We start from the raw sequence: 20,085 nt of genomic DNA, 5'->3' as shown, positions 1-20,085 counted from the left end.
TGTCCGTCTCCTATTTCTAATCTAAGCTACCTCCTCATCAATTTTCAGTAAATCAGTTCGACCGATCTTGAGTTATAAATAGTGTAAATAACACGACTTTCTTTCATATGTATAGATTGTATTTTAATTATATATTACAGTTACAGTAAAATTCATCAGTTATTTACCAAGGTTACAGTAAAGAAATTATAAATAAGTTTTTTTTTTTCAAATTAAAATTCAATTAACTTTACACATGTGTCGCACGTATATATCTGCTCGTCAGGTGCAATACTTCGACCAATACACGCGTCAAGTGGAACCAATTTTGCGTTTCGTTTGATGAGGTTATGTAGCGGAGACCTAATTTTAGTCCTCATTCTCTTCCTCCTTTTTAGCTAGGAATTGGATTTGACAGAAGAGGGGATGTATAGGAATGAATGTTTTTTTTATTTTTTTTTTTCCCCTTGTCTGTCTATTCAAAATGGGCAACGTTTCTGTAATTTCAGATATCTAAATGCTCGTTTGCCACCTTACAAATAAAAAAAATTGTTTTTTTAAAACATAATAATACATTATCTCATCTTTTTTATTATTGCCATTTCTTGAATCAACACTTAATAAGACTTTTAACTAAAGAATTTCCCGAACAAACAAATGCTAATTTCTTTCTATTTTCTTAGTGATCGTTAAAATTTATGGATAGAGTCAAGGTCGGACAAAGGGCCGTTAGGGAACATATATAAAAACTGTTTACTAACTGTTTGTACCAGGCGTTGAACATTACATTGATCACTCAATTATTTATAAAGATTTTTTTTAAGTTTCACCTCCACTTTCGTACGCGTGTGCGCTTTCATTTGTTTTTTCTGTTACATTGAGAATTTAAAGATATTGCACAAAACATAATTTTAGTAAGTTAACAAAAATTTGAAGATTTGTCATTACTTTTTAAAAAGTCGATAACTTATAAGTAATACTAGCTGTCGCCCGCGACTCCGTCCGCGCGCAGTTAATAAGCTTATATGACACGTTCGTATATTTACCATAGCAGCGCCATCTATTGATTACTTACTCAATCCAGTCGAAAGGTATCGACATCTGTTAGAATCATTTGGAGTTAACAGATAATTGTGACTGTCAAATAATAACAGACAAATAATTAGCAATAAATTAAAATTGCGACTATAATTTGAGATTTAAACTATCCTATCCCTCAAGTTGGATCGAACTGCACATGGTGTGCGAATTTTATTATAATCGGTTAAGTGGTTTAGGAGTCCATTGAGGACAACCATTGTGACACGAGATTTATATATATTAAGATTATTATTGTAATTAAATGCAAGTTATGATATTTTATAAGTTAACTACAGTTTCTTTGTGCTTTTTTATTACAATCCTATTAGAATTAATTAAAAATAAAAGTCAAGATTTTATACATGTATTTAAGTAGAGATTATAAGTAATATATTTTCGTAGACCTTAGCAAATTGTAAAAGAAAATGAAGCTGTGGCTACTCGTACCACATTTGACTTTTAAATGCTGTACGTGCTTGTGCTTAGAACTTACTTAACATCAACTTAATATACAGTAGCACGTCTCAACAACGTCATTTAAGTTAAACCACCAATTGTTACATCGTAACGACTTGGAATAATTAACTTGTACTGTATTTACGAATATCTGATGTGGTAGTAATATTTTTTTCAGAAAATATATATTTGTATAGAAATATAAATAAAAAAAATAGTACATAGAAATATAAATGTATAGAAAAATATATATAGAAAAAAAATTGGATTGTATGTATGTGATATCTAAAAAAAAATCTTCATTAACATGATCTATTTGTGTTGCTCTGATAACGATTTTTTGCGGTTTTCTGTCTGTCTGTCTGTCTATCTGTCTGACTTATTGTTTTATCTTGATGTCACTGACATGGGTTAGGTTCCGGAAACAAAGGCGAAAAATGCTTTTTTCACAAGTAAAGTAACATTAAATCTTTGCTTTAAACGTTAAATTTTAAAAGCTTTCACAATTTTATTACAATCCAGCGATAATTTTATCGAGTCATTTCCGAGAGCGGCGTCATTGAAGTATTTGAACAACGGCTTCCTTTATTCCTTTGTTTACAAAGTGATTCTTTTACATTAAAAAAATGTATTTGTACAGAAAAATTAAATGTACAAAATTTATTGGTTTTATAATAAAACATCAAAAACAAAAGTATCGTTCGAATGAGATTTCTTCTTTGTATTTCAATGAACACATCTGAACTTGATTTCAATATTTTCCCGAAAATATACTTATTTTATTTACAAAACCAACACAAGAATAATATCACATAATGTACTATTTGATGTGTATTATTTATACATCAAAATAATGAATAAACAAACAGAAAAAAAACTATAATAACTTATCAAAGTAAAATAAAAGAAAATAAACATAGAAACTAATCTTACTTATATTATAAATGCGAATGTTTAGATGGATGGATAGATGTTTGTTTGAAGTTATCTCCGGAACAATTGAATGGATATTGTTATAAATTAGTTATAGATGTAGAACATAGTCTGGAAGAATACATAGGCGATTTATTAAGTTTTATTTTTAACCCGTGCGAGGTGAGTCGTGGGCGACAGGTAGTTTCATTATATACATAGAGAAGTACCAATTACAGAATCTTTGTTACATTTGCTGTTATACAACTCTTGTCATAGCGTGAGACATTGTCTTTTAGAAATATTCTCAGTACATGAACAAATAAAGGTCCAATTTACTACTGAGTCCAATTAGAAACGTTAGACATATAAGAAAATTAGAAGAGGAAAATCCTTACAGTAATCTTATATAGAACTCTACTCGATAGATTTAACTAATGACGTAATTAAGTTCTCTATATCTTTATAACAATCTTATTAATGTTAAATGTTAAAGCAGTTAACTTAGTAAAGGAAATTTTGCATAGATATAGATTACTTTATGGAATAACATCGACAAGTTAATTTTTTTTATTCCGCACGTAACTAAGTTGCAGGCAAAGTTAAAAGCTAGTTTTTCCTATTAAGATGTAGTATTAAATTAATGTTTTTTTTTTGTTAGAGTTTTTACTGTTATTATTACACGAAACGTAACTAAACATCATCAGATCACTGTAAGTCCCCAAGTTAGGGGTGACTAGGCCATAGTCAACCACGCTGGCCCCCAGTGTGGGCTGACTTCACACATATATTTGAATTTCTTCTTCTTGATATGTGCAGGTTGCATCACGATGTTTTCCTTCACATTAAGAAGAACTGATACTGTTTTGTAATAGAAAAAAAAGTTGTTGATACAATGATATTGTAAACAGAAGTATAAAAAGTACTATTTTTCTTCCGCGTTATACCAATTTACGAAGTCGATTTTATCAAACGAAAATTTTGGCAAATCTCCGGGTGATTTTTTTTTACTTTTTTTACTTTGTGGCTTCATTCCAACCAGTCGCTTTGTAACTTGGTAGACGCAACAAAGGCAAAGTTTTCTCATTAAAAATGAAACTTTACTTCATTAATGATATAACAACTTTCCGTATAAGATTATAAGACTTCACTTGATGATGATGGATTTAAAAATATTTGGGGTTTTTGTAAAAAGTTCTTGGACGTATCTTGTATATATAAAAGAAAGTCGTGTTAGTTACACTATTTATAACTCAAGATCGGTCGAACTGATTTAGCTAAAAATTGATGGGGAGATGGCTTAGCTAGGAGACGGACATAGGAACTTTTTTATCTTGTGTGCATTTTTTTTATTCCGCGCGGACGGAGTCGCGGGTAAAAGCTAGTTTCTTAATAAATTGAACTTGGAAAGAGACGAAATTCATTCTGGAAACGAGGTTTGAATCTTATGAATATCAATAAATACTTAACTTACTAATTTTAATATGATATAAAATACAAAAAAACATATAATAAGATTTACGTAATGTACGTAAATTTGTTTTTAGATTTAAAATTAAACACTATAACCATAATTCTTAAGGTTCGTGTTACACAACACGTTTATAACATATTAACAAATCTTAAAATTAACTCATAGCCCCTTCATACACAAGGCAAATAAATCTTGGAAACCCTGCGATTTTAGTAGCTAAGCGACTTAAACAATATAAGGTCATAGAGGTTTGTACAAAAGACGCGTCGCCGACATTTAGTTCTGTAGTCGCCAAAACCAGTGGCTCGCAATCTGTTTATCAAGATCGTCGTGAGAAATGTCGCTGCGATTTTATAAATGGCGGAGCAAATTTATACAGTTGACATGTTGCTATGGCTCGATGATTCTACATTACGCGATACTCGCGACAAAAGTATACAACATTTGTCTCGAATATTTACGTTTCCTAGTTCACATAAGGCCTTCAACATCAAAAATGGATGTATGGAATTTGAAATAAGTAAACATGTACATACATATTCTAAAACGAGACGGTCATAAAAGTAAATGCGAGTTGCTCGAATGAAATTCTTTTCAAATGTAAACAAGCTTAGAGAATTCTCGCATTCTTTTGTCCATTCGTACGAATACATTCTACTGTTGTATTCTTAATGCGATTTAATGTAGGTACGCAATAGAACCTTACCTTTAATAACCTCCATACCCTTTTGCAAGAGAAGGGTCGCTTCAAGCTATGAAATGTATGGATGCGAGTATTTTGTATGGTACATTTGGATACTACGGTTTTTGAAGTATAATATACACAGTATTTCACTTGTGTATTAAACAAAATGTATATTGTACTCGTATATCACAGACATAATGATCTACTGTATGGACACATATGTCAATAGGTACTAATATAGTGTGTGTTTAAGATTAATTCCCATAAAAGATTCTGATTAGCACTAAAAAAAAACAACTTTAATATTTATACAGTTTTTGTGAAAGGTAGCGAAGGTGAAAAGTAAAATACATTTCAGTTTTTATTCATAACTAAACCTCGCCGTCGAATTAAGAGCAAGATTAAAATTCAAATGTAGAAAGAAATATTAAAGATCAAAAGGTTTTTTTTGGAATGAAAATTGTTATTTGGAATATTGGATTTTCTTTCAATATTAGATCATAAGGTACTTTTTAATATTAATGTATTAATAATAAAATATTTTATTTACTAAACAGTAGAATACATTTTTATAGGAACAAATATTTTAATATTCTATGTCATTAAATTTATCTAAAAAAAATATTTACATGTAGAAATAATGACATATAGTAGAGCTACGTTAGGCGTGAAGCCTCATCGATCAGATCGTGGGATTTCTCTCGAGCACCGTAGGCTGTAGCTACGAGCTACAGTCGCGCTACGAACGTAGACCGCTACGCCCGTAGCCACGTGTCTACAACACCGGTGTTCTACGAACATTACGCGATAACATAAAACATACGTTGTTATTGAATTATTTGTGTGTGAGTGAAGTGGTTGGAATAAGTGAAAATGTAAGTTTAAGTTACCTTACTTAGTAGCTAGTTAAGTTCGACGCGGGAGATGTAGGTCATCGAACGATAACGGTTATTTTGTCTAGCACAAGTTGGATTGATGTTTCTAGTATATTTATAAGGATTCTTACTTGAATATAATTTTATTTTATTTTATAAACATATTTATTATTTATGTATTGTATAAATTTAATAACATTTCTATGCATTGGTTGTGTTTACTTCTAACTTTATGAGAGGCTTCTGTTTAGTAACTGTATTTTTATCATGAATGATTTTTGCTCTTTTATATTTCTTTTTGAGTTTTCTTGTTACCCTATTATTTATTTTAGTATATCTCTCCTGTCCTACTGGGTTGACTGGTAGAAATCGCTGATAGCGATAAAACCTTCTTTGCAAATATTTACATTTAATATCTTTAGTTAATTGTTTTTCATTGCAATGTAAGCAATAAAGAGTTTAAATGAAAAAAAAAGAAAATGTTTGGATGAAAATTGACAGTATTTTTAAAGACAATAAGTAAGTAATGTAAGTAAAATCAAAATGTGAAAAACGCAATTTTTATTTAATGAAAGGTTAATGATAAGTGATAATAATAGATTAAATTATAGAATATTATTTTGAATTAATCTATTTCTTCTAATACCTCAGCATTGCTGGAGGTTGGTTGTCAGCTCAGCGTATCCATCCCTGTCATGTTCTAAGTGAAAAAGTTGTTCAACGCTAGCAATAGTGATTTATTGCCGGATGTTTCTTAACCATGAATTTCTTTTTATTCCAACATGTCTTTTGCCTGCGATTTTGGCCATCACTATGAGTTGAAGAAGCTCATATTTTTCGGGTTGTAAAACATGGTTCAAATATGCAACTTTACTTTCTTCTTAAAATTTTAGAAATCTTAAATATTCAAGTAAAGTTATTAACGAAGTAATTTATAAGAGTATTAAAAATGAAAATAACATTAATTGCGCAATAGCGTGAACAAAACTGTTTTCTTATCAAATAAGGCTTAAATTAAAGGCTTATAATTAAGTTAAAGTTTAGGTTAAAGGTAAAGTTATTGCTATAGAGGTAATTTTTAAGAATGTCGTAATTTTTTTTCTTTTCATAGTTCAATCAACTGAAAAAAATGATTTGCAGGAAAATTTCAAGGATTCAATGTAAAATATTGGACGACAGAATTATTGCAAGAACTCTATAGGGTATTTGATTGCCTAAGTTTCGACCGTAATTAGGCATCCATGGGTGTTCATGGATGCCTAATTACGGTAATGGTTCTTTGCTGTTCTGAATAAAAACAAGAATGAAATCTCGATTATCTTAAAATTAATTACTTGCTTTCCGCGACTGGAGTTGTTCGATTGAGTTTTAAAAATTATATCAAGTTTTCTACTAACTTTAAGAATGTAATTTTTTTTTCAATGCTCCATGTACTCATAAAACTTTTTAGATTTTAGTAGCTAAACGTTTTTTTTTTTGAAAATCCTGAAAAACTACTCTTAATAGTGATTTACGTAAGATTTACGATGGAAATAAGTCAAGTATGGGAGTTGGGGTATTAAAAAACTTTCGCATTGTAAACAGGGTAAGTATTCTAGGGTTCCAAGGGTTAATTGTAACGTTTGTTATAAAATTGCGATTTGTATATGTTTTTGTAATTTAAAATTAAGACTTGTAGTCTTGTAAACTAAATAAAAGCAAGACCTATGTAAGAATAGAACACATTCATATATAGTTTGTACTTTTAGAATTATGTCATAGTTTTACGTCACGTTCCGACCTTTGCGTGAGAAGTTCATCGATGCCGGTTCGTTCTGTTACATGACATCATTATATTTTCATCGCGGTTTATTTATATTTTGGTTATACTCGTAAAGTTGTCTATTGAATAATGTATTTAGACTAGAAAATAATACTCTTTATTATAATATCATCGGGTTTAGAATTAAATAAGTGAAGCGTCAATTTAAGAAAGTTTTACGGAAAGTTCCACTCTATTCCATTAGGGACTTAGAATCGCTTTCTATTTTGTTTTAATTTTATGTATACCCTTCGTTCTCAACTTATAATACGTGTAATTCAAGATAGAGTATAAATGTTAATCACACTCAAACTTATGATTGAATCTGTAAAAGTTTGTATGAAAGATTATAATAGAAATAGAAAGAATAGAGGTACATACTTAAATCAAATAAATATTGAACAAAGATAACAATAAATGTTAATAGTTCAATGAACTTATAACGCATTTTGGCAAAACGCCAAAATCGTCTCACGCAATGTCTGAAATCTTTGCTCGAAGACAAATTTTTACTTCCTTAACTATAATACGCTTCATTTCACAGCATCAAATTGCTTCACTTTTTTTTGCTGTACGTCAATGTAACGAAATAAGGCAAGAAACGTTGAAACGATTTCCTAAAACATGGCAACATTGTGTTATGGAAAACGAACAATAATAAAAAAACGAGATTTTAATTTACAATTTGTTGCTATCTAAAAATGTACTTTATAATTTTATTAAAAAAGTATCTTTATTTTGTGAAAGATATTTTTAATGAAGAAAACATTTCGTTTGATATGCTCCGCTCATCATTTAATTTTTACTCCGTCCGGGAGTTTAATTAAATATTTTAATAAAGCGTTTTTATAAAAGCAAACAAAAAACCTGCGCTGCTTCTGAATAAATATTAATTTCCATAATTTTTCAGTAAAATAAAAAACAGTTTAATTTTATTTCTTAAACTGTTTTTTATTTTACATTTTTATATCAAGTCAATAAAAATATAGTTACATTAAACATTAAACACGTGAAAGTTTGAATGAAAAGTCTAGTTTGAGGCCGACAATAAATCAAATTGTGTCAATCTTGATTTGAATGTGTCAAAAAATATGTTTTAAAATTAATCTACAGTCATTCTTCAATTTATATCTGACTTGTGTTTTTTGAAAACTAAACAAAAATAATATAGTAGACGAACGGATATGACCTCCCGCAGCATTGACCACTATCGCTTTGAATAAATTATGACATACATAAAGTTGATATATCATCATCATCAGCTCATTATAGTCCCCACTAAAGAGCTCGTACCCTAAGTTAGAGTTAACAAGGCCAGAGTTAACCACGCTGGCCCAGTGCCGGTAGATTTCACGCATATATCTATATATATAAAAGAAAGTTGTGTTAGTTACACTATTTATAACTTAAGAACGGCTGAATCGATTTGACTGAAAATTGGTGGGCAGGTAGCTTAGAACCAGGAAACGGACATAGGATAATTTTACCCCGTTTTCTAATTTTATTCCACGAGGACGGAGTCGCGGGTAAAAGCTAGTTTATAATATTTCGCAGATATGTGCAGCTTGCATCACGATGTATTCCTTCATCGTAATAACGTCGAATATATGTATATATGTAAATCCTTAAACACTTTGGTACATGGCAGGATTCAAGCCCAGGACTTGCAGATTACGAGCTACCGAAACAGACTATGTCATTAGATGTATTTATAATATAAAAAATATATTTGCCAAACTTATCCCTTGGGCGTGATATTTTTAGATGACCACTTAGAAGGCCGTAGCAATAAAATAAATAGCCCACAATTTCTATTTATTTCTATATATCTTACGAGGCTTACGGGATTACGAGGGAAGTTTTATTTACTCTGAACATAAGTAAGCTTTCCTTCGATCGCCTAATAGTTTCGGTTATATAATACAACACTATTGATTAATGTTTATAAAAGAATTTCATGGTAGTAAATATTTTAAATTTTAATTAAATTAAAACATCTAAAAACGTAGAGAAGCGTCGGTGGCTCAGGGGTTAAGCACTAGACTTGCAATCTGCAGGTCCTGGATTCGAATCCCGCCATGTACCGATGTGTTTTTCGATTTTAGATTTACATATGTACATTTATACGACGTTCTTACGGTGAAGGAAAACATTGTGATGCAACCTGCACATAACAGTGAAAAGTTAACTAATTCCGCGGAGAAAATTTCGGCGACGCGGCTCGCCACCAGTCACGTTCCATCTCCCGAAATGGCGAATAGTGGATTGCGGTTCGTATGACCATGCCAAATGGAGGTCCGTGATCTCTGCCAACCCCTCTGGGTTACAAGCGTGAGTTATGTTAAACGTCTAAAATGAAATTTCAAAGTCGATTACAAACAAAAACATTTCTCTTTTTCAGAGAGCCGTTGAAATAAAGGCACGTAATAGCATGGTTTCTTAATTTCAAATCCAATATTTCAAATACTTGAACAAAACTGTAGTGACATCCCTTTCATATTTATTGAAGTCACAGAGACAACATAATGTTGTTTTATTTAATTACTTAAGTCTTGATGGATTCAAATGGTTAATAAATCTTGTAATGTCTCTGTTTACTGCTCGGCCACTCCTTATAATTATACTGTGTTTATGATGTTATTTATGTATCCCAACCTACTTCCTACTTTATTACTTACGCATTGTGTAGGCGGTATATTGAATTAATTTGCAATCAATATTACGAACAACGTAAGTAACGATTATTAAGCAATGTAGGCGTAGAAAAAATTGATTTTAGATTAGTTTATATGTTGGCAACGCGCGCTACGTACGTAACTCTACGACGTTATATTGCGTAAGTCGCTTAGCGATTGGATTTATCAGGTTACGAAGATTTAGTTGTCTTGTGTAGTAAACTCCTTAAGCTACTGCGATATGGATTGTAACAATTTACTACACATTAAATAGTGACATTTTCGTTTGATATTTAACCAGTTTCAAATGGTTGCAACAAAAATCTTGGTTTATTGATTACTAGCTTTTACCCGCGACTCCGTCCGCGCGGAATAAAAAATAGAAAACGGGGTAAAAATTATTCTATGTCCTGGTTCTAAGCTACCTGCCCACCAATTTTCAGTCAAATCGATTCAGCCGTTCTTGAGTTATAAATAGTGTAACTAACACCACTTTTTTATATATATAGATTTAACTATTCTTTTGTTTATATAGACGTTAGAACGTAGCATTAAAGAAAATTGTTATCGAAGGATATTTTAATTCGAGGGAAAGTCATCTTAAGTGAGTTAATGCATCTTTTACTTTGTGCCGACTTTCTAATCGACCTTAATAGAGGATCGGCGAACCTCGATTCGGAAGCAGGCAAAAGGCCCTTTAATCTCCATTGAAAATCTTGTAAACCTTATTTACTTTAGACCCTTAGTATAGAGTATTTATTTACTTACATGCCCTACTAAGTTCTAATTTGAAACAAATTTTCTTAATAATTAAATTTGATCAAAACATAAGTTAAGATATTTATAAAATCTATTTTTAATTTACAGTGAAGATTCGTCCATTAATCATGTGAGTCTAGAAAGTGGGGAAGGGAAATTTTAATAACAGTGTACAAAAACATATATGTAATCTTAGATATAGAGGAATGTGTCCTCTAAAATCGCACTACAAAACACCAGAGGGGTCAATAAGTTGGTAAAAAAATATCATTAACTAAAATGTTATAGAGGCTTTTTCTCTAAGCAGAAACTTCCCGAATTAAGTTTTTCTAAATTAGGCATATATATACTCAATTTACTTAATTACAAGAGATTTCACTTCCGCATTGATTGAATTTAATTAAAGAAATTTCGCGGAAGCCGCTTTTTAAGCCAATGCATTAATCTAATTAAAGTAGACTGAGATAAAGGTAGCTTAAATGGGTCTTGAAAAAAACACTACATTTTTTCGATGACATAACCACTGAACACCACGTTTTCTAGTGCTCAAGGGTTAAAATGATTGTTTTAAAAACCACCATTGAGATATTTTAAAAATATAAAGAAAGAAGTGTATATGAAAAAAAGACGTCTGATTTATAAAAGTTTGTTGGCGTTGGAGCCAACAGTTAAATAGATAAAAAGTTCATCGACCCCGCCGCACAGAACCTCTTTACCAAATCACATAAACATCGAACCTTTTCAAAATAATATGAAATTAGTTGAAATTATAGGCTATTTTTTTCTACAGTGAAGTCAGGGGCGATCTCTATATTGAAATAAATTTCTTTTAGTATTTCTTATATGTTTTAACAAAAGCTTAAGATATAATGAGTTATGTAAATCTTACTAATATTAGGTCCTTACATATGAAATTGGCGTTTTGTATGGGAGGAACAAAAAGTCGAATATTTTTTAATATAATATATTTAATTAATCAAGGTATGAACCATTATTTTCTATGCACTTTTGCCATCTCATAGGTAGTTCATTGATCCCTTTACTAAAAAAACCAGTCGGACGGGAATCAATAAAATCTTTGAAGGCGATTTGGACTGCCCCATCGGAGTTGAATTTTTTCCCTTGCAAGAAGTTATCTAAATTTCGAAAAAAATGGTAATCTGTTGGAGCAAGGTCCGGGGAGTACGGAGGATGTCTTAGACTTTCCAATTGAAGCTCTTCTAATTTAGTAGCCGTCTGTTGCGCAGTGTGTGGTCTAGCGTTGTCGTGAAGCAGCAGTGGCGTGGAGCGATTGACCAGCCTAGGTTGTTTAGCCGCTAGCTTTTCCATCATGGTTTGCAATTGCTGACAATAGACATCAGCCGTAATAGTCTGGCCAGATTTGAGAAAACTGTAATGAACAATACCGGCACTAGTCCACCAAACGCTTACAAGTAACTTTTTTGGGGTTAATTTTCGCTTGGGGCAGGATTTGGCTGGCTGGCCAGGATCCAACCATTGCGCTGAGCGCTTCCGATTATCGTAAAGAACCCATTTTTCATCACAGGTAATGATTCGGTTTAAAATACCTTCATTATTGTGCAGGTTTAGTAATGTAACGCAACAGTCGACGCGCGTTTGCCGGTTTGCTTCAGTCAATTCGTGAGGTACCCACCTTTCAAGCTTTTTAATCTTCCCAATTTGCTTCAAGTGAATTAAAACAGTTTTATCACTAACATCGCAGCCTGCAGCTAACTCGGACGTGGTTTGCGATGGATCCGCTTCCACAATAGCCTTCAACTCTTCATTATCAACTTGAGTCTCAGGCCGTCCACGGGGCTTGTTCTGCAGATCGAAATTTCCAGAACGAAAACGTTGGAACCAAAAACGAACTGTGTTTTCTTTTGCAACACGACCGCAATACACATCATTCACCCTTCGAGTCGTTTCCGCAGCACTAGTGCCACGGCGGAACTCGTACTCGTAAATAATGCGATATTTTAAGTTTTCCATTTTGTAAAATGAGTGACGCAAACAGAAAAAAACAGAAGAAAAAAAAACAAATGAATGACGGTCATCGAACCACAAATACATGAGTCTATAGCTGTACAAATTTGAATTTGGAATTCCTTACCAAAGAGGAGAAATTCGTGATTAAAGTGGCCAGTACGAAAAACGACAATTTCATATGTAAGGACCTAATATTATAAATGCGAATATTTAGATGGATGGATGGATGTTTGTGTGAAGATTTCTCTGGAACGGCAAAAGGATTCTTGATGAAATTTCTCAAAGATGTTGATCGTAGTCTGGACAAATTTATGTAAATTACAATTTTACAAAATTAATGTTATTTACAATTCTGGAAATCTGAATTTTACAAAATTTAAATTTACATTTCGTCCAACAGAATGTCATTGGTGCCACCTGGCGGCGCGGACTCGCCTAGTCCGCGACGCGCTGTCAGCCCGCTGCTAGAGATGCGCAGGCCGCATTGCACACTCGCTTGCGACTACTGCGCCGCCATCTTGGAAGACAAGTTTAAACGTAACCGTTTTATATTCGCACATTTACAAATCAATTTATACAATTTTTACGTCAAATTCAATGTAATTTTGTAATCTAATTTCTAATTTGTGCTATAAAATGAACATGGAATCGTTTTATTAGCAAAAATACCATAATTATTATAATTGATAGGTGTTTAAAAATAGTGAAGAATGAAAGATCACTTTTTGGCACAGATCACTATAGATACAGATAAATTGGTACCTTTCGTGACAAATGTAAAAATAAATACTCTGCGGGAAGAAGGAATTGCATAATTTTGTAAATTTAGAGCTACATTTATAAAATCGTAAAATTCTATGTGTTGTACATAGGGAATGCGGATATGAGGAATCGAGGAACGTCCCCGCTGTCCGCATCACCAAGACAATCACTGACGGGGGAACCGCCTTGGACACTACCGGAAGATGATCGTCCGGATTTTTCAGCACTTAAAGAAAACATCCAAAAAATAAACAAGTAAGAATCCTTTCTTGTTATTGTTAAATGTTTCATTTATGTTATTTTTGAAGTATATATTATTTACCTCAAAGATTCATTTTAAAAATTAACGTCCTTAACATTGCCTTGCTAATTTAATATTATAAATGCGAATATTTAGATGGATGGATAGATGTTTGTTTGAAGGTATTTCCGAAACGACTGCATCTCGATGAAATCTGACATATAGGTTGTGCAAAGTCTGGAAGAACACATAGGCACAATCAAGTTTTTTTTAATGCCGCAAAGACGGGGTCGCGGCAGACAGCTAATAGTTAATAAACTCCAATTTTATGTTATGTTAATTTACAATAAGAGACTTATATTTTTAACTACAATGTGATATGTTTCGTATTATTTTTTTAGTAATGCGTAGTTTTTGTGAGTAAAATCTTTGCCAAAACAAAATGTAGGCCATAACACACACATGTCTTGATTTCGCACGACATAAATATGTCCGAATAGTTTTTTCTGTTTACATTATCTTTGATACCCTTTTGAATATGTAATTTATACTGTAGCACCCACTCGAAGAATATTATATAAGGATTGTAGGAATATATCTTTTGATGTTTTTTCCTTCACTACAAATACATCTCAAATTTTATTTCAAAAAGATTTTAAGTATAAGTTTTTTAGACAAAGGAATTAAATTTAAACTGTTTAATAATATTTTAGAAAACTGTTTGTACGTTTTCATTTGATACAACAACTCTATGGTATACACACTAATTCTCTATGGTACACTCGATTGTTAAGTTTAGAAACAAAACAACAGAAATATCAGTCTGAATTCTGTCAATAAATTAATCTAAAAGAGATAGAAACACCATACCCAGTATTGTTAAAGGTACTATTGTTAACAGAGATTGCGAGACGTCGACTCGTTTGGACATGTTACTGACACAAGTGGAACAATATGCGAACAACTTGGAAGCTCTAGTTGAAGAGCGGACATCGGACTATCTGGAAGAGAAGAGGAAATGTGAGGAATTATTGTATCAACTATTACCTAAGTAAGTTTTAAACTTATAAATGTTACCTAAGGTAAGTTAAACTTGTTAATTTAACTTGCTCTATTTATTTGGATCAAATATTAATTTAAATTACACCCAATTACTGTGTGTAGATTTATATGAAACGTATACATATTTAACTAGTTACGATGACATAAAAATATTACATGTAAAATGTATTTTAAACTTAAAAATAACTTAGTTTAAAACTTATAATTGTTACTTGAGTTAGGTTTTAAACTTTCGCTTTGAAGTTAATTGTATATACACTTTATCCAACCCGGGGAGTAGTTCTATAACAAATTGAAGTTGTACTTTTAAAATAAATTCTTTCCTAGATAGCTTCTATTCCGTTACTAAGTGTTTTTACTATATTTTCAATGAATTATGAAGTGTTTTAACAACAAAACACTAGTTGAAAAATATTGTTACAAAAAACACTGTTAAATTTCTACTTTGATTAATTATAACTTACAGTACTAAGGATTCACTGTACAACTTGTCCAAACACTGTTATTGCTGTCTTTCAGCACCACACACTAAGTCACTGTAACACTACACAACTGTCACTACACTTCACCAATTGCACTTTCTTCTTTACTTCCACTTCCTTTTCACTTGTTACTTCTTCAATATTCACGTTAAGACTGCTGCGGGTCGGGTCAGACTCTCCTTATATAGGCCGAATTACGATCTTCTTTTCGTATGTCTTTTGTCTTTGTTCTAGTAGATTCTGGAACATTCGAATCCCATACATTTTTTCGACAAAGTTTCTAGGAATCAGACTATTCCATTGACGTAATATTCTAGATTCTTTTATTTTATTATATTTAATTTCCTTATTTTCTTAACGATGAAATCGCGAAATTATTTTAAGATACACATATTAGTCATATTTGTTAATTAAATTTATTGTCTAATTGATATTAACTTAATTCGAAACTAAACTAAGTTTGTATTACGTTAGCTACAAACAACCTCTCATCATATTCTGATTGATTGACTCATTTATCATACACGAGTAAACTTTGTTACGCTCTAATTAAATCATAGGATTGTGTACACAGTATCCAGTTGTTACTGATAATGAGATTGATTCTAGGCTACAAAGGTAGATGATAGCCGAATTAAGTAACTATAGATGTACAATACGATAGGGGATATTTAAGTCTAAAAGGTAGTGAAGTTAGATATGACTCTAGAGATATATGGAAAAGTTTTTCACAGACACTAATAGGTACTACGTAATGACTGATTTTCGTATTGCAATTAAAGTTAAGTGGCCGTTTTAGTGTTGATTTAGTATATGAAATCTATACAAAGGGAGACTCTTTTGTTAACCGATTTAAAATATGCGACAGCTAGACTTGTTTTTAGTTGTTTATTCTTTAGAAAGTACTGGGTTTTCACTAGAGAAACACATAACCGAAAACCGAAATCTTTTTTTTTTTTCAAGTGTTTGAAGGGTAGATTATGTTTTGTACAGGTATTTTAATGTAGAAACAAATCTTCCTTTTCCTGAAGATAATAAACAATACCGGGTTTAGTCAAAAGTTTTTTTTTACATGGATAAGTCAAAAAACTTGGTTATCAAGCGAGTTTAAATAATTCTATTTATTATTGCAAAAGAACGTAGCTGTGTATAACTTGAGTGTAATTTTATACTGTAGCGTATCTTAACGAAATCTGTCCAAGTACGTACAACTAAGTGCACTTTAGTTCTGGGCTGGAGTAAAACTTAAGTATCTGAGTGTGTACTTAAGTTTTATCTATATTGTCACTGAACTCAAGAAAAAAAGAAGATATAATATTACAATCGTTATTGTTGAAAGCATATTAATGTTGTTAACTTCAAATTTATTTCTGAGCTCGAAGGGACCATGATTTTTTTCCTTTGATATTTTTTATTTTTCTCATGTTAGTGTACATCGTGTTATTTTTCAACACGAATAGACAAAGCATTAGAAAGTGTTCTACAAATAGTACAGTTTCCATCACTAAATAAGATTATATAACAATGGTTTAGTGGTCGTTTAATGCAGACTTCTACATTAAAGAATTCCCAAAGAAGATAAAAATATACACATTATTTATGACATGCATAGCTGCTCGAAATATGCGAAATTATTGCATGTCATCGTAAATCTAATTATTTATACGGTTTACTTTACTTAGGTCAGTGGCATCACAACTCATCCTCGGACAGCCAGTAATGGCGGAGACGTATGACCAAGTGACCATCTACTTTAGCGATATCATCGGCTTCACGAAACTCTCCGCGGAGTCCACGCCACTCGAAGTTGTCGACCTACTTAACGATCTGTATACGAGCTTTGACTCAATTATCGAGAATTTCGACGTGTATAAGGTATGATAATGATATTAAATCAATTTAAGAACACAATTTTAAGAGGCTATTCTATGATTTGGCACCAATAATTTCAATTTACCTTTGTCGACAGACGTTAAGTCAGTTAAAACCAGCTCAAATCAATTCAAACTGGTTTGAAACAGTTCCGTATGTTTAGGTGGAGACTATAGGAGACGCATACATGGTGGTGTCTGGTCTACCGATGCGTAACGGCAGTCGACACGCTGCGGAGATCGCGCGAATGTCACTTGCGCTGCTCAGAGCAGTGCGTGTTAAGACAGTGCCACACCGGCCGGGGGAGAGGCTGTTGTTAAGGATCGGGATGCATACAGGTACTGAGAAATATAAGCTAGTTGAAATGTAGTACATACAGCTTTGCCTCTGGTACAATGTTTTAAGAACGTGATCTCAGACAGGGGAGAGGACAAAAGGGGTGCATTCAGGTATGAAGAGTTAATGACCTTTCAAAGGATGAGCTTGCAGAGTGTAGGAAAAGGTTATAGAATGGAAAGGCAAGGTTAAGAGAGGGTTAAAACCGAATGAAAGTCGTTGTTAATGTTAGGAAACAGAAGAAATTTGGTCATTCTTAAGCTGTTAAAAATTAGATGTATATTTTTACATACTAAAGTTTGTACAGACAAATGATGTACAGACTGATCTTTTTTATGAAATAATTTAATAACAAAGTATATATAACAAGTAAAAAATCAGAGACTCAAATGCAATTTGATTACAGTGTACTAATAACGTTTTATTACAGGGCCGTGTGTGGCTGGCGTTGTTGGGTTGAAAATGCCTCGCTACTGCCTTTTCGGGGACACAGTGAATACCGCCTCTAGGATGGAATCCCACGGCGAAGCTCTTAAAATACACGTCAGTCCGAAGACTAAAGAGATACTTGATTTGTACGACTGCTTCGAACTTGAGTGCCGAGGGGAAATTACTATGAAGGTAAAGTTGTTTTCTTGATTTAAAATGTTTTTGTAGATTTTTGTTTATCGGTTTAATTCTTTTAATTTTTAAGAAGTGGAAGTTAGAAATGATTGGAAGAAAAGCCGCGTCAGACCTTTACTCTCTCTTTCATTTCTTACTCTGGAAGTAATAATTTTTTCTGTCGCTTATAGTAAAAGAAAATCTCTTTTGTATTGAGGTATCTATTTAAAATTATAAAATTTGTTATCTATCATTTTAGGGTAAAGGCAAAATGGTAACATATTGGTTAATAGGAGAAAAACCAAATGAATCAAGAGACACTGAAATAATTTGTAACCAAATCGCTCAAACCAATCCGAGTATAACATTCCAAGGACCTGACAGTCCTGCTGCTCATTCTTTAACTCACAGCCAAAGCCCTGAACGTAACGTTACAAAGGAAACTAGCAAAAATACACCAGAAGAATTACTAAGTGAAAGAGATCGCATTAAACATGAAATAGCAACATTCGTTGCGAAAGATCTTATTAATAACATAGATAACGCTGTTAAAGAATTCAGAAAATCACAGAGCGCTAATTTTAATCCTTCAGTCGCTAACAAAACTGTATGCAATGGTGAAAAGGGCCTAATCACTCCCACGTATGATAAAGAATTAGTTATAAGTAAAGGGAAAGTACGTGATGTTGTGAATAAATTCAACAGTGGAGTTAATGTAGAAACTTCAAATAAAAGTAAAACTAAACCTGTGTAAACACTAAACATCATCGTCTACCTTCAAGCCCGGTCTATTAATATACTATTAATTAAGTAGTCATTAATATTTTGTAAGATAATATTGTGCAAAGCACCACTATTGAATCTAGTCACTAATATTAAATATAGAGTTGCTAATGTCTACAATATTGTTGTTTTGGTAATTTAGGTTTCTCATAGGACAGACGATGTCATGACCTTGAATGTGTTTTTGGTCTAGGTTGCTATAATTAGTTTAGTCTTTAGTATTTGTCATATTATATGGTAGTAGTACATAGTTTACCGCTTTGTACATAATAAACGAGCATTTTTTTTAGCAAATTCTTGATTTTCTTGTTAACTGCAATGTTGTTACGACCCAATGTTTTAAATAAATAAAAAAAGGATAGTTTATTCGATTCGGGGGCACTGACATTGTCTCTAAATTATTATTACTTGTAGTAGACAAAGTTTTTGCGAATTTTAATCAGTTGGTTACAGATTTTAACATGTTATACAAACTTTCGTGAGACATTATCATTAACTAATATAGGAACGGCTAAAACACTCACGTACACATGTCCGGTATCGGCACCGAATAGTTTCGAGCCCATCGGGGGCTGACTGAGCGACGGGCCTCCGCGAAATAATACCAGTCCCACTCACTCTAATGAAGGGCCCCCGATGGGCTCGAAACTAGTCGGTGCCGACACCGGAAATATGTACGTGAATGTTTTAGCCGTTCCTATATTAGTTAATGATTTTTATCATGATTAAGTATTAATGTAAAAATAAATATATGTCTACAAGATATTAAGATTAAAGATCTTTTAAAAGGTCTCATATGAAAGCTGTAGTGAGAAATTTCGTATACATAAATTTAAATGTAGAGATTATACCAAAAAAAAAAACTATATTAGACCTTGTAGTGTTTTTACTAACCCTTTTATACCTCTATACTTTTCTTAATTAGTGTTTATCCTACTTGATGTGGAGCACTGTCCTTTTTAGTGTAAGATAAATTATACATTAGTTTTAAAAAGTTAAATAAGTTATTATTTACTTGTAGTTGATTGTAATTAATTCTTATGAGTCGTTAGTCATACATAGCGTCTAGACGGAGAGTTCGGAGCACAAAAGTGAGTCATGTTAGAAGGTCTTCGGAAGCCTTTTTTGTGGCAAATTATTCCAGTGTTTATTTACATTACAATATTTACATCATAAATCGAATATTTTTTTTTAATGTTTATTTTTTATTTCTTAGTTTCAGTAAAGTTTAAAAATATAATTAATCGTGGAATTTATAA

General features: G+C 32.1%; 1 protein-coding gene across 1 annotated transcript; it reads left to right on the top strand.

Annotated features, from left to right (window-relative positions):
- The first annotated feature begins 5,334 nt into the window (after positions 1 to 5,334).
- LOC106715452 (atrial natriuretic peptide receptor 2) lies at positions 5,335 to 18,824 on the top strand. The gene is made up of 8 exons (XM_014508744.2): positions 5,335 to 5,461; positions 13,086 to 13,222; positions 13,558 to 13,702; positions 14,590 to 14,739; positions 16,915 to 17,107; positions 17,268 to 17,442; positions 17,871 to 18,061; positions 18,303 to 18,824. Exons 2-8 carry the CDS (start codon positions 13,087 to 13,089, stop codon positions 18,795 to 18,797), a joined length of 1,485 nt encoding a protein of 494 aa, XP_014364230.2. The 5' UTR covers positions 5,335 to 5,461; position 13,086; the 3' UTR covers positions 18,798 to 18,824.
- Positions 18,825 to 20,085: the final 1,261 nt, after the last annotated feature.

Source organism: Papilio machaon, chromosome 18 (genome assembly GCF_912999745.1).
Source record: "Papilio machaon chromosome 18, ilPapMach1.1, whole genome shotgun sequence".
Taxonomy (NCBI): domain Eukaryota; kingdom Metazoa; phylum Arthropoda; class Insecta; order Lepidoptera; family Papilionidae; genus Papilio; species Papilio machaon.
This window is presented reverse-complemented; position numbering and strand designations above follow the sequence as displayed.

What these genes read in the sequence shown, in the direction of transcription:
- LOC106715452 (XM_014508744.2), top strand. Translation starts at nt 13,087, where the DNA reads ATGTCATTGGTGCCACCTGGCGGCGCGGACTCGCCTAGTCCGCGACGC. An exon ending in AACATCCAAAAAATAAACAA is followed by an intron (nt 13,703 to 14,589) that starts GTAAGAATCCTT and finishes TATTGTTAACAG; the next exon opens with AGATTGCGAGACGTCGACTC. An exon ending in TTGTATCAACTATTACCTAA is followed by an intron (nt 14,740 to 16,914) that starts GTAAGTTTTAAA and finishes TACTTTACTTAG; the next exon opens with GTCAGTGGCATCACAACTCA.